We start from the raw sequence: 13,892 nt of genomic DNA, 5'->3' as shown, positions 1-13,892 counted from the left end.
GACCTGCTCCAGACTATCCACGTACTCCTCTCTGACCTTCCTGTCTTCCATGTCCTTCTCCTTGGTGAATACAGATGAGAAGTATTTATTACTCCCTAATCTCGTCACCTTTGCCTTTTACCCTTACCAGAATGTGCTGGCCCTGAACTCATACCAACTCTTACACTAATTAATCAGAGCTGTTCCAGGTTCAATACGCAAAAGGTGCCCAAACATTTTGATGTGAAGGACAGTTGATCATAATATGATAGTCATATACACTTTTTTTTAATCTCTAGTCAAATTTTTGCTTGCTGCTTTTTAAATTAAATTAGACACCCAATTCAATGTTTTAAGGATCCTTTCGTATTGCTTCTCATAATTTTTTATGACATAGGAGGCCATTCAGCCCATTGTGCCTATGGCAGCTCTCAAAGCAATCTGATCACTTCTGTTTATTTCCCAATAATCGTTTTTTTCTCAGTTGCTCATTAGCTACACCTTGATTCTCCTCTCTGCTAGGGACAATTTACAGTAGCCATTTATCCTACCAGCATATCTTTGGGATAGAGTCAGAGTAATACAGCATGAAAACAGGACTTTAGGTCCAATTCATCCATGCTGACCAAGACGCCTGTCTAAACTAGACCTGTTTGCCTGCATTTGGCCCATATCCCTCTCAACTTTTCCTATCCATATACCTGTCCAAGTGTCTTTTAAATGTTGTTATTGTACCTGCCTCAACCACTTACTCTAGCAGTTCACACCACCCTCTGCTTGAAGTTGTTCCCTCAGGTCCTCTTAAATCTACTCCCACCCCCTACCCCCCCCCCCCCCCCCCCCCCCCCCCAAACTGGATTCACCTATCACCTGCCGGCTCATCCTCCTTCCCCTCCCCCCCACCCTTTTATTTTGGCTTCTGCTCTGTTTCTTTCCAGTCCTGATGAAGTGTCTCAGCCTGAAACATCGACTGTTCATTTCCCTCCGTAGATGCTGCGTGACCTGCTGAGTTCCTCCAGCATTTTGTGTGTTGCTCCCTTTCACCTTAATCCTATATCCTTTCGCTTTTGATTCCCTTTCCCTGGGAAAAAGACTGTGCATTAACCTGTGCCCTTCTATACACCTTTTATACACCTCTGTAAGGTCACTCTTTAGTCTCCTATGCTCCAAAGAATAAAGTTCTAGCCTGCTCAACATCTCCCTATAACAGGCCCTCAAGTCCTGGCAACATTCTCATAAATCTTTGCACCCTTTCCAGCTTAGTGATGTATTTTCTATAAAAGGATAACCAAAACTCTATACAGTATTCCAGGTGCAGCCTCACCAGCATCTTGTACAAATACAACATAACGTCCCAACTCCTATGCTTAATGCTCTCACTGATGAAGTGTTGTGATGAGCCTCCTTCACAGATTCTGCCTGATTTCCTGGGAGTTTTAGGCTTTTATTTAACCCTAGTTTACATTGCTTACATCACCTATTCAGATTTCCATGGTGATATTTATATTAAGTTGGCAATAGTTTTACCTTTATACTGGAAATGATAAAATGTGCTTTGCTTATCAGGAAAGGAATGGGGAGTGAATATGTCTCACATTTGATTGTACCAAGTTAAAAGTCGTACTCCCAGACAAGTCACACTGCTTCAAAATTAATATATTGGTTGTGAAATACTTTGGAATGCTGAAAGTTTTGAAACACACCCTATAAACATAAGCATTCTCCTTTTTTTTGCTGTATTTTGAATTCATTCATGTCAATTGGTGATTTTAGGAATCAAGAATTCACTGCCGCGCACAAATACGAAAAGGAGCCCATGGAATAAAGCAGTCTTGACGTGCAAATGTTTATCAATTTCTACACAAGGCAACAGTGAAACAAACCCATCAACAAGGAAGAAGACAAATGTAGATTTACCACAGAACTTCAGTCAAGCAAATCTAAAATGGAGCAGGAAGAGCAAGTGGTCTTGCAGGAATTAGTAGGCAGAATTACTGTTTACACCATTACAGGATGTCTTCATTGCCTTAGAGCAAAGGCTCAACTGACCAATATGGGTCTCCCATTCGTTGAAGTTAATATAAAGGATAATGCTGAATTACGGCAGCAGGTTATGGATCTCACTGGGCGGCGTACTGTACCACTGATATTCTTCAACAACAAGTTTATTGGAGGAAATGATGATTTTCAGAAATTGGTAGGTAAAAAAAGTTATAACCAACTGGTGTGATAAAGGAATCTTTTACGTAATCTCAATCTTCTGCATTACTGCTGTATTTTATCGATGATAAATACTAAAAGTCAAAAGCAGTTGTGGGAAAAAAGGTCAGCATAACTAGTTTTAGACATTGGAAGGAAAAGAATATGTAATCACTGCAACTACTATGAGTCTATCAAAGGTTGTGACTAGCCAGTGTTCAGGTTTTTGTTGCAGCTGGTTGGACCTCATAGCTGCTGATTATAAGGCTCAGCAAAAAAAAAATTTGTATCTACAAACTTTTACTAAAGTTCAGTTTCTTAGAATTTCTAACATTGATGCAAAAAGGGACCCATTTTCAAGGATATAATAATTTCTGAATGTAATTTGTTGTAGGAATGATAACATGTACCAACTTTAGCACATAGAATAGAATCTATTTTATTGGATCAATTGGTTTAACTTGTTGCAACAAACAGAAATACTTCAAATGAATTTGGCTGTGCTCTTCCTCGTTCAGTGGTGCACATGAATAAGCAGTTTGCTATTGAATAGTGCAAAATGCTGCAGGTCCTGGGGAAATCTAAAGTATAAACAGAATATGCTTGAGTAAAAATAAGTCGTCTATGAAAAGTTAAACATCTATTTTGTTAACCCATTATGTTACCACTTTTGCAGAGATACAAAACAATTATGGATGCTGATTGATACAGAAGAAATATAGCCTGAAATTTGGGGAAAATCTGAGTCCCAAGCGTGCATAATCTTGGATACAACTATTGGTTATGGCTGGAGCTGTGGTGCAACTAGTAAGCTGCTACCACACAGCTCCAACAACTGGGGTTCAATTCCAACCTCTGGTTCAAGTGTGGCCTCCCCTACATTGGTGAAACCAAACGCAGACTAGGTGACCATTTTGCAGAATGCCTGCGATCTGCACCTCCCCGTTGCCAGTCACCTCAACTCCCCCTCCCGCACTATCACTGATATGTCAGTCCTCGGCCTCCTCCACTGCCAGGAGAATTCCAAGTGCAAACTGGAGGAACAGCACCTCATTTTCCATCTTGGAGCCTTGCAGCCTAATGGCATGAACATTGAATTCTCCCACTTCAGGTAATCCCCACCCCCCTTCACCACAACCCCTCCTCCCACCATCCTTCTTCTCTTCTTCCCTTTCCTAGCCTCTTTTTTTTCCCTACCTTTTTTTCCTCTCTCTCCTTACCTTTGACCCATCCCCCAGTGGATCTGCTCTCCCCTCCTCCCCTGCACCTGCCTATCGCTATCTCTTACCTGCATCTACCTATCGTCACTCTGTGCCCACCCCGCCTCCCTTCTTTTGTCCACCTATCACTGCTCTGCTTTTCCCTCCTATATATTGGGTTTCCCCTTTTCCTATCTTCCTTCAGTCCTGAAGAAGGGTCCTGACTCGAAACGTTGACCGCCTGCTTTTCTCCACGGATGCTGCCTGGCCTGCTGAGTTCCTCCAGCATCATCGTGTTTTTCATCTAGATTCCAGCATCTGCAGTCCTTTGTTTCTCTAGTGTTGTCTTTGTGATGTTTGCACATTCTCCCTGTGAACACATGGGTTTCCTCCCACATCTCAAAGACATGCAAGTTGGTAGGGAAATGGCCATGGTAGATTGCCTCTAGAGTATAGATAAGTTGCAGAATCTCGTGGAAACTGAAGGAAATGTGGGTAGAATGAAATGAGATTCATGTGCGTGCCTGATGGCCAATGTCTACGCAGTGGGCTGAGGGATCTGTTTGCATGCTATATGATTCTGCTTCAAGTAGAGCATCACAAACTGCTGGGTTCCATGTGGATGTAGTATAACAACAGCCTGTCAGATCAGTTTTTTTTAAACTATTCTTTTGAATCAATATTAAGAGGAATCAATGCTCTCACAACCTGATTTTTCTAACATCAGAAGCTTAGCACTCTGAAATAAAAACAAAAACTTGGAAAATTCGACGTTCATACCTTTGGGTTGTCCCCCTCCCCCCCCGTTTCCTTCCACCTACTACCCACACATTTCACCCACCAGATCCCCTCCCCCATCTAGTTCCATCTGCCATTCGTCTCTCCCTTAATGATCCCTACTATCACCTTCCATGTCATATTCAAGCACAGTTAAGCCTTTGTGTTCCTGCTTATCACTCTCTCTTAAAAACCGTCTCCAATTTCACTGCCTGCTCCTCGCCCCACCCCCAGCACAGAGTCATACAGCAAGGGAACAGGCCTTTCAGCCCACTGGTCTATGCAGACCAGTTTCCCATTGTCCTTCCTTTTTCCTTATTTGCTTCCACATTTCTCCTGCCTGCCTCTGTCTCCCAACTCCACCCGTCCCTTTCCCCCACCCGGCTCCATCTGCCCACAATGTTTCACCCCTCCTTAGTACACCTATCACCTACTGGTCCCTGTATCACCCCTCCCTCTCCTCTTTATACTGGCTATCTTCCCTCTCCACTCAGTCCTGATGTAGGGCCTCAATCCAAAACATCAACAATTCCTTTCCCTCCCTAGATGCTGCTTGATCCACTGATTTCCTCCAGCAGTTTGTTTTTTTTGCTCCAGATTCCAGCATCTGCAGTTTCTTGTGTGTCTATGGTAAAGCTTGTTTGTGTTACGGTTTGTATTGTGAACAAAGGATTTATCTGAGTATTCTGTGTACAGGGCTGTAGGACCGGTCATGATTTGGAATGTTCCAAAGATGCATTGCAATGGGCACGTGGCAATACTTTAATGGTTGTAGGTATAATCATTTACCTGTTCATTTAAGCTAACAGGTAAAAATGTTTTATCTGTTAGCTTAAATGAACAGGTATGCACATGATTATCTTGATGTACCTGTTAGATTACTAAAGTAAGGTGGTGAGACAATAAATTACTTGCTTTCTCATCAGTCACAGGAAGAGCTTGACAAACTGATTGAACTAGTTAAACATGAGGCTGCACCTCCTGATGCACCTCCACTCCCTGAACAGGAAATTGTTGAAGAAGAAGAACCGAAAGAAGGTTAGTAGAAAAGAAGGTTACAGTATATGTTGAGGTTCCTATATGACCCAAATACAACAGGCAACTGTTTATAAGTTGGTTTTACATTTACTTCAGTTTCAAATAAATATTTCCTTGAATTATTGGTTGTGGGCCAAAGTTGTTTTAATTATTCAAGGTAATGCTTAAGGCCATATGAAAATATTTTGTTCTGTGTTCCAAAATGTCATTGTTCTTGTAGTGAGTGTTTATTTGGAACACCCAAATTGTCTATAATTGAGAAAGAAATAATGCAGTAATATGCTTGAGCTCTCGTTTCTAGTTTTGCTATCAAAGAGAAGCCAGCCACAATAATTGTACTACTTAGAATCTTGATATGCATATTAAATCTGACCTTCGCTCCTGCATTATACCTTATAATTATTATGAAAGATGCTGTATGGCCTCCTTTCAAAGTGACTGTGAGTCTAATACAATATGCACTCCTGTTAGGACCATGGATGATTAGAAAGCATGTAATGTAATAAAATAATTTTAATGCAGCTACTGTTGAAATTTGCAAACCTGTGTTATTTATTTTACAGAACTGAAAAGTGAAAGAGATGAATTTGCAGATCTGATTGTGGAATTCAAGCACAGTGGCAATATTGGCAATCACTGGTCATGTCTAAAACTCCACCACAACACCTTTACTGGCAAAAAACTGATTGCCTGGCTGGTCAATAATAAAAACCTTGGTGAGTCTGCTCGCTGGTCACTCCTACACACAGTGAATTGAAAAATCCTTAAAACAGGCATCAACCCCCTCTAAATTAAAGTGCACAATCAACCTGAAATATTAATTCTGTTTCTCTCTCTGTAAATGCTCTTTGACATGCCAAGTATTTCCATCATTTTCTGTTTTTATTTCAGAATTCCATCATCTGCAGAATTTTATCTTTAGATCTCCCCTCACTGATTTACTGAAAGTGGTTAGATATCAGACTGTTATAACAGTAGAAACATGAAGATGTTTCTTCCTGTTGCATCCTTTAACTCGCTGGTTTAATTGGAGGTGGTTTAACTTTTGCTTTCATTGGAGGCAGGGTAGTAATCTACTCTCAAGTGGCAACACCATCATTTTAATATTTAAATGAGACTGGTACCCTCAAGTATAGCAACCATTAAATTTCACCAGCTATGTGTTACACTTTCAACAACTTGGGAGACTTCCCCAGAGGACTCAACCCCACCTCACAAATAACCAGGGCCTTTGTCTCCCCCTCACCTTCATCTGAGGCCAATCCATAGATCTTCATCTCTTCTCACACTATCTCTCCTCTCCCCAACTTCTAGCAGAGGCTTCCTCCCATCTGACAAGCCTTTAATCTGGCTGTGTGGGAGCCAAAGAAAAATGGATTTACTTGAGGACTATAATTACCTAAGGCAAGATCTCCATGACTCCTGTATTTCCAAACATCCCTGCTGTTGAAGGTTGCCCATTTTTTTTTTAACCTACTCCCTGTAATTGTCAGTGCTTTGATCTCCAAACTTAGCGCTCTTGATAATGGAATCTCACAGGAGGCTTCTGAGAAATCATACCAGAGTTGAAAAAAGCTGCGTCATGCTGCTCTATGGCACAATTCCAACATGCCGTAGCCCTAAACAATATGCAGGCAAGACTTGAAAAGGATACTTGATATCTGTTTTATTAAAGGGATACTGTAAAATAAAACATCGAAAGATTGTGCATTCAGATTGAGGATATCGAAGAACTAAAAGTTTCAATATACTAACCCTATTTTAATTTCCCCACATTCCTATCTACTCCCCCTATACTCTACTGCTCACCTACATATTAGGGGTAATTTACAACGGTCAATTAACCTACCAACCTATATTTCATTAGGATGTGGGAGGAAACCAGAGCACCAGAGGAAATCCATGCAGTCACGGGAAGAATGTGCAGTCAGCACGCAGACAGCACCAGAAGTCAGCTTTGAACCCAAGTTTCTGGAGCTGTGAGGCAGAGCCATCATTCTGCCCCACAGGTTGCTGGAAAATGATTTACTCTCAGTAACTGACTGGCTGATTTTGTCTCCTTTTATGTCTTGAGTCCTTGGAAGTATTACACCACGCTGGTGAAATTTAATGGTTGCTAAAACCAAAGGGAACCAGCCTTACTGAAATATTAAAATGATTGAGTTGCCACTGTAGAGTTGATTATCTAGCCTCCAGTCCAGGCTAATTAAACCAAAAGGATGCAGATAAGTTCTCCATTTTCAAAATTTATCCCCTTGCCTGCCCATACTGGGTTTAAGGTTTTCCCCAGGATATTTTTACAATTGGTATTCCAGTGATAATTACAAAAGAAAATGTGGGGCTGCAGTCCTGTCTTCAGGTAGTTGAGCTGTCTTTACAGCAAAGGCAGGAGTTTGGCACAGGGGTATAAACAAGAGCATGGAGCAGTATCTGCAGATGCTGAAATGTAGATCACCTTTCTGTGCTCATTGTTTCAGGGTGGGGTGAGAGACTAAGACAAAGTCTGACTTGTTTTTAAGCACACCATTTCTTTTTGCTGTCTTTGCTCCACTTATTATAACAAATCTCATAACTGCATTTTGCATGGTGTTGTGGAGAGATATTTCTTACCAGAATACTTATGGACAATTGAGGGGTTCTCTAAATATTTATTTTGAAAGATCCACAAAGGAGGATTGCTTTAACAGGAAGCAGCAGTACAAGAAAGGATTTTAAAAATGAAAATCAGATTTTAAAAACCAACCATTTTTTAAGAGCAATTTAAAAAAAATGAGGTTATCGCAGATTGATTTGAGTGGAGTTTGGTCAACAGTGGAATTGTTAGGCGGGTGTTTCTTGTTTAACCTTGACAGCCCTTTACCAGGAAATGTTACATTTAATTTAACACCTCACAAGTCAGGCAGGTTATTTTTAAGCACAAACTAATATCTGGAATTTTGATTTCTCAATCTTTAAAATGGAACATTTGACCTAAAGTATCCTTGGACAAGAAGCTTCTCTCCAAAATCCAGTTATCAAGAAGAGACGTTTCTGATCAATATAGGATAAACAAAGGAATAAAATTTCTGCATTGAATTTTTTTTTGGCAGTGGGATTGGTACCTGCAGGATGAGCATGGGAGAAGGGTGTAAGATGTGAAGTAGAACTGCTCAAAGCTGGTCAAATAACATGCATGATTGAAGGCAAGACCAGATCATATCAGGCTCAGGCTGGCTGGCCAGGACCTGCACTGTATAAAAGAACCATAGTGCAATCAGATTGAGGCCTTCTATGCTCATCTCATTATTTCTAATCTCTCTTTATGGAGCAAAGCAAAAATTTACACTCACATAGAACCCATGACGTGATAAAAGTTTGCAAGGTGTTCTTGGAAATGTAATCAAGCAAATTCTGTTATTGAGTCACATAAGGAAATATTAGGGCAGGTAACCAAAGGTTTGTTCAGAAGTAGAATTTAAGGAATTTGAAGGAGAGCAGCAGAAAGCTTTAGGGAGGGAATTCCAGAGCTTGGGGTCTGAATAAACAAAGGCACAGCTGCCGATGGTAGAAGGACTAAAATTGGGCATGTTCAAGGGACCAGAATTAAAGGAGATTACAGTGATTAGCAGGAAGAGACAGTAGGGGGACTTGGAAGTGAGGGTGAGAATTTTAAAATTGAAGCATTGGCGGACTGAGGGCAATGTAGATCAGGGAGTATAACAGTGATGGGTAAACATAACCAGGTGCAAGTTTGGAAAAGGCCAGGTAAGTTTTCAATGAGCTAAAATTTACATTGTATACAATGTACAAGAATGGTCAAAAGGCCCTGGAATAGCCAGGTTTAGACCTGACACTGACACAGCTAAGTGTTTTCAAGAGCTGAGGATTGTGTGGAGGCAGGCGACCCTACAAAGGTGCAAATGGTTTACCTTGGTGATGGAGTGAATATATATTTAGAATGTCAAATAGGATTCCAGTTTTGTGAAAGATTTTGAGTAGTGGAAATGAAGAGGGAAGTTGTTGGTAGGTAGGGAATCTAATGCATTGGAACAGTAGAGGACATTCAGTTCTTCAAGGCTGCTCTGCCTTACAATGAGTGGCTGATCTCGTGTATAACACCATATACCAACCCTTTCCCTTTCCAGATTATGTCCTGTAGAAAAAATATCTGTTGCTCTCAGATGAACATTAATATTGGCAGATATCCAAATTTATATCACCCCCACCCCCCCAACTTTCATTACAGTTTGTACCTCTTCTGGTCGTTCAGATCTGTACTCTCAGTCTTACATTTTTGAATGTTTTTTACCATTTTAGTTTTGTATTGTCCTTTATCTCCTTACTCATGCATGGCTGTATTTTTGGCATGGAGTGCTCTTAGCCCTTAGGGCTATAAACTGTTTCTATATGACATTATATTCTTTCTGAGCACCTCCCACTTATTATAATGTTCTGCTTGTTGTTTTTCTGCCTAGGGTAATCTGTCTCCATTGCCTTACCCAAAGTCAGTTTTATATAGATCTTAAAATTTCAGTGGCTATTTTGTGTTTCTCCCTTTTGAAACATATTGAACTTGCTCAAATTCTGATTCCCAGGATGTAAATCTTTGTTCCAGTGTGCTGCTATCTAACTTTGGCTCACACCTCATTACTCAACCTAGAGTGGCCTGCCTCTGTGTTGGTTCTAGGGAATATTGTTGCAAAATACTATGCAGAATATGCTTAAGGAATGCACTACCCTTCTGACATGAGCTAACTTATTGTAGTCTAAAGGAAAGTTAGAATTTTGCCATTAAAACTTCTATTTGCAACTCCAAATAGTCTTAAATAGTTTTCTATTTTTTTTTAAATTCTGTTCATAAATTCTCTTCCTGCTTGCCTCTTGTTATTCCCTTGCATCATTGAAGTTATTTCCTCCCTAATCCTCAAAGCTACTCTACCATTTTCAATATTTTTCTGACGGACCTTATAACCTTGTATACTTAGTTTTCAGCTTTATCTCAGTACACAATAGTCAGTACTCCAACTGCAATTCATTCAGTTTGTTGCATATACTTCATGCATTTGTGCTTGGCCCCACACCCCGAACTGTCCTTCTGCTCAGTTATTGCTTATTTTTCTCCAACTTTATTATGTTGCGTTGTTTGTTTATTTTCAACTGTAGAGCTTATAGCAGAATTTCTGAATAACATTCTGTCCTCCTTTCATTTGTTTTATACTATACATTAATATTGACTTTTTTTCTCTGAATCTTCTAATCCCATCTCCCACCCTCCCCACTTACTATATTAGTTATAGAGACATAGAGTCATACAACACAGGCCCTTCGGCCCAACTCATCCATGCCAACTGTGTTGCCCAGCGAGCTGGTCCCATCTGCCCGCATTTGGCCCATAGGCCTCGAAACCTCTCCTATCCATGTACTTATCTAGATAGCTTTTTAAATGTTGCTAATGTTTTCATTTCAAATATGCACCACTCTGTGCATGAGGAGGGTGTCCCTGATATCCCTTTTAAATCTCTCACCTCTGATCTTAAATCTATGCCCTCTTGTTTTTAGCACCCCCTCCCTTGGAAAAAAGACTATGTCCTTTCACCCTTTTTGTGCCCCTCGTGATCCTATATACCTCTGTCAGATGTGACCATCTTATTTATCCTTTCTGCTGGGACCCTAGCTCAGTTAGATTCAGAAACAAGTCTGTCCCATTAATGATGTCATCCCATATGTGAAGTAAATGGGGCTTTGACACCTACAGGAATTACCCGGCCCGATTTCCTGATGGGTGGAACATTTGGAAATGGTCACAACCCCTTCAGAACATGCAGATCCCTCTTTTAATATGTGATGTACACATGAAAACCAGACACAAATAGATTTTTTGGATCCAATTTCAAGCCCATGCAATTTTAAAAATACAAGCTGGTGGATGACATATTAAGGGCCAAAAGCGAAGCCGCTGAGATTTGACTAAGAACATGTATTGGCCAGAATTTTCTGTCAGCGACAAGCTGTCCATGCTCAATGCTAAACTATGAACAAAGTGCGAACTTACGTTGTGCAGTTCCCCAGAGGAAACCTGTGAAAAGATAGCTTGATTGAAACACAGGGTTGTCCACAACCTAATGCCTTTAGGAAGGGGTGGGGAGGGAGGGAGGTGTAGGAGAGGGGGAACAGTTCTAAATGTTTTTTCATTGAAGATATTTCAAATGTTTCTCAGGAGCTATTTCAAACTATTAAATATAAAAATGAACAAAGTTAAATATATTAATAATCTTTCAAAATTCTGAATTAGTTAACACTTAGTCCCTTGCAGTTTTTCCTATCGAAATGAATTGAAAAGTAGTACTGCGGGTTGTTCATGCAGATTCTCCACTGTAAAGTAATTCAGCAACAAAGCACTGTGAACAGTAAAGAGCCAACCACAGCATTGGGATTTGCATATCCATGTGGAAATCACGAGTTTCTGACAGTCATGCAGGTCAACGCTTTCCTGGAAGCTCCTGGCCATTCCCATTGCTATAAATAGTTGCGTTGTTTGAATTTTTAAAAAATCTTTATACTGAATAATTCAAATCATTTTGCTAAATTAATGTTTATTTAATCTAGATAAACCTGCAGCAATTGAAATGGCGAAAGATTTGATAAACAGGAAATTTTTAAATCCTCTGAGTGAAAAAGGATTTGAAGATAACGACACCCTGTACAGATTGGTGGAGCATGATTCTGCATCAGCATTAAATTCTGGAGCTACAGCAGAATTTCGAGCAGTTTCCGGTATGTAATATTTTGCACTTCTCCAATTGATGTGTAGCAGAGGATTCACAGTCCAGCCCGTCTAATCGCGATAGATGGTATTTAAGTTACATTGATTACTATCTAAAAATATTGTGCAGCTTTTTCCAGATGATCTAATGTACTTCATCAACTCATAACTAAGAAATCTCATTCTCTATCATTATATCTGTATTTCTCATTCAGCCATCGCCACCATTCACATTAAGTACAACTAATGATAAATTAGAAGCAGGGTAGGTACCAACTTCGAGGGTAGGTAAAATATTTAGTCCGATCTCACTGATAAATACCTCACAGAGAATTCATTAAATGTAACTCAACAACAATTTGCAAGATCACATCCCAGATATTTTAAAATCCATCATTGAGTTGATCCTATATAAATGATTAAAACGTAGGAGTTGGAAGGTGCACTGAGTTAGAATAGTGTGTTTGGTTTGAATCCATGGCTGATTGCTGGAAACTGTGTGCTCTCTATTAGTTGTAAGGTTGCTTCTTTTGATAACTGAGTAGATTCAGCTAAATTAAAAGCCAGTAGTTCGGACCAAGCTGTTTCATAGAGGAGGTGAATTGGTGTAGACCAAATCAAATTGTTGCAGCAGTTTACAATATTTTGATGTTGGAGTTAGGTCCTTGTAGGCAGAGTGGTATATGTGTTCTGACCTTGGATATTAAAAAATGGGAAAATAGAGAGGACAGTTGTGGACAGAAGAATGTTAAATTTTAAACATTAAATTTAAAATTGCATCTGAGGAGATTTATGATGAATTTTACTTGTAACAGTGGTATGGAAATATACAGAATTCAGGAGAGTCTGTTAATTCCACTTTATTTCAAACAAATGATTTCACCTGAGCTACTTTTATGGTGCTTGGCAAAATGATTTTACTGAAACCAGCATTTCAGGTCTTTATTTCTTCTAATGAGCTGGGCTTTAGGTTTAAATTTTTTATAAATATTATTTTCTTTACTGTTGCTACGTGCCAAGAAATGAGTGAACAAGTTCTGGCAGATAATTCACAAGTTAATTGTATATTTACTTTGAAGGATTTTATTAAATCTGTTCCTGTACAGCTGTACTAAGCCGTACAGTTCTGAGAACTGCTATGGTTCACGCTTCTGGGGATAGCCCAGAGTACTTTGAAGCTAATTTTATCTTAGGAAACAGAACAGCAAGTTTGCAACATTGTGATAATGACAAAATCTATTTTAGTGATGTTGATTGGAGAATTGGCTAGGATGTACAGAATGTGCTGGTTATGGGATTAGCCAGAAAATATCCACTGCTGTTTTGCAAAATTGTGCCATTTGATTTTTTCCATCCACATGACATAGCACTGAGTTTAACATCTCATCCTAAAGACAGTGCATTACCTCTGTGCCGCATGATTTCTTTAAATCTATATCCTATGGTCTAGATTTATATGTACATCTTGTGTTGGACTTGAAACCCTAAGCTTCTGCCTCAGTAGGGGGAGGGTTCAGGGCTGCTACCTGAACCAACGGTTGAGGGTCAGCCCACTATCCAATGTGAATTAAAATTAGTCAGACTGACATTACTAGCAGTGCTACAAGTCACCTCATGGTACCTACAGTGAGGGAAAGGAAAATGAGGTGGTCTTGGGGAATATAGTTATTGCACTGCATTGCAATTATTAGTTTTTGGGTAACTCCTGGTTACTCGTGTTTCTCGTGTTCCCTCATCCCTCCCCTTTCCTCTTCAGTGTAACAGTAAATTGCTTCTTAGCCAATATATAGCAAAGCCAACTAAAGATGAGGAATTCTAGTTTTAAGGAATGAAGCAGGGCAGGTGGAAGGAGTGTCAATGGAAAATCACTTTTGTGGTATTGATAATAATTTGGCCAGATTTAGCATGGGAAGCGAAGAGTAATAATTAACAGGGTTTTTTTTGTGATTGGCAGGCTC

The 13,892-nt window shown here is 39.8% G+C and overlaps 1 protein-coding gene across 3 annotated transcripts in view; it reads left to right on the top strand.

The window, feature by feature from the left end:
- LOC127569854 (uncharacterized) overlaps positions 1-13,892 on the top strand; it is a 39,907-nt gene that overhangs the window by 10,324 nt on the left and 15,691 nt on the right. For all 3 annotated transcript variants that reach the window (XM_052014837.1, XM_052014836.1, XM_052014838.1), the window contains 4 exons: positions 1,753-2,176; positions 5,081-5,192; positions 5,756-5,908; positions 11,778-11,945. In XM_052014837.1, the coding sequence (XP_051870797.1) occupies positions 1,925-2,176; positions 5,081-5,192; positions 5,756-5,908; positions 11,778-11,945 (685 nt within the window). In that variant the 5' untranslated portion in view covers positions 1,753-1,924. The remainder of the gene's footprint in view (positions 1-1,752; positions 2,177-5,080; positions 5,193-5,755; positions 5,909-11,777; positions 11,946-13,892) is intronic.

This window comes from Pristis pectinata, chromosome 4 (assembly GCF_009764475.1).
Source record: "Pristis pectinata isolate sPriPec2 chromosome 4, sPriPec2.1.pri, whole genome shotgun sequence".
NCBI lineage: Eukaryota > Metazoa > Chordata > Chondrichthyes > Rhinopristiformes > Pristidae > Pristis > Pristis pectinata.
This window is presented reverse-complemented; position numbering and strand designations above follow the sequence as displayed.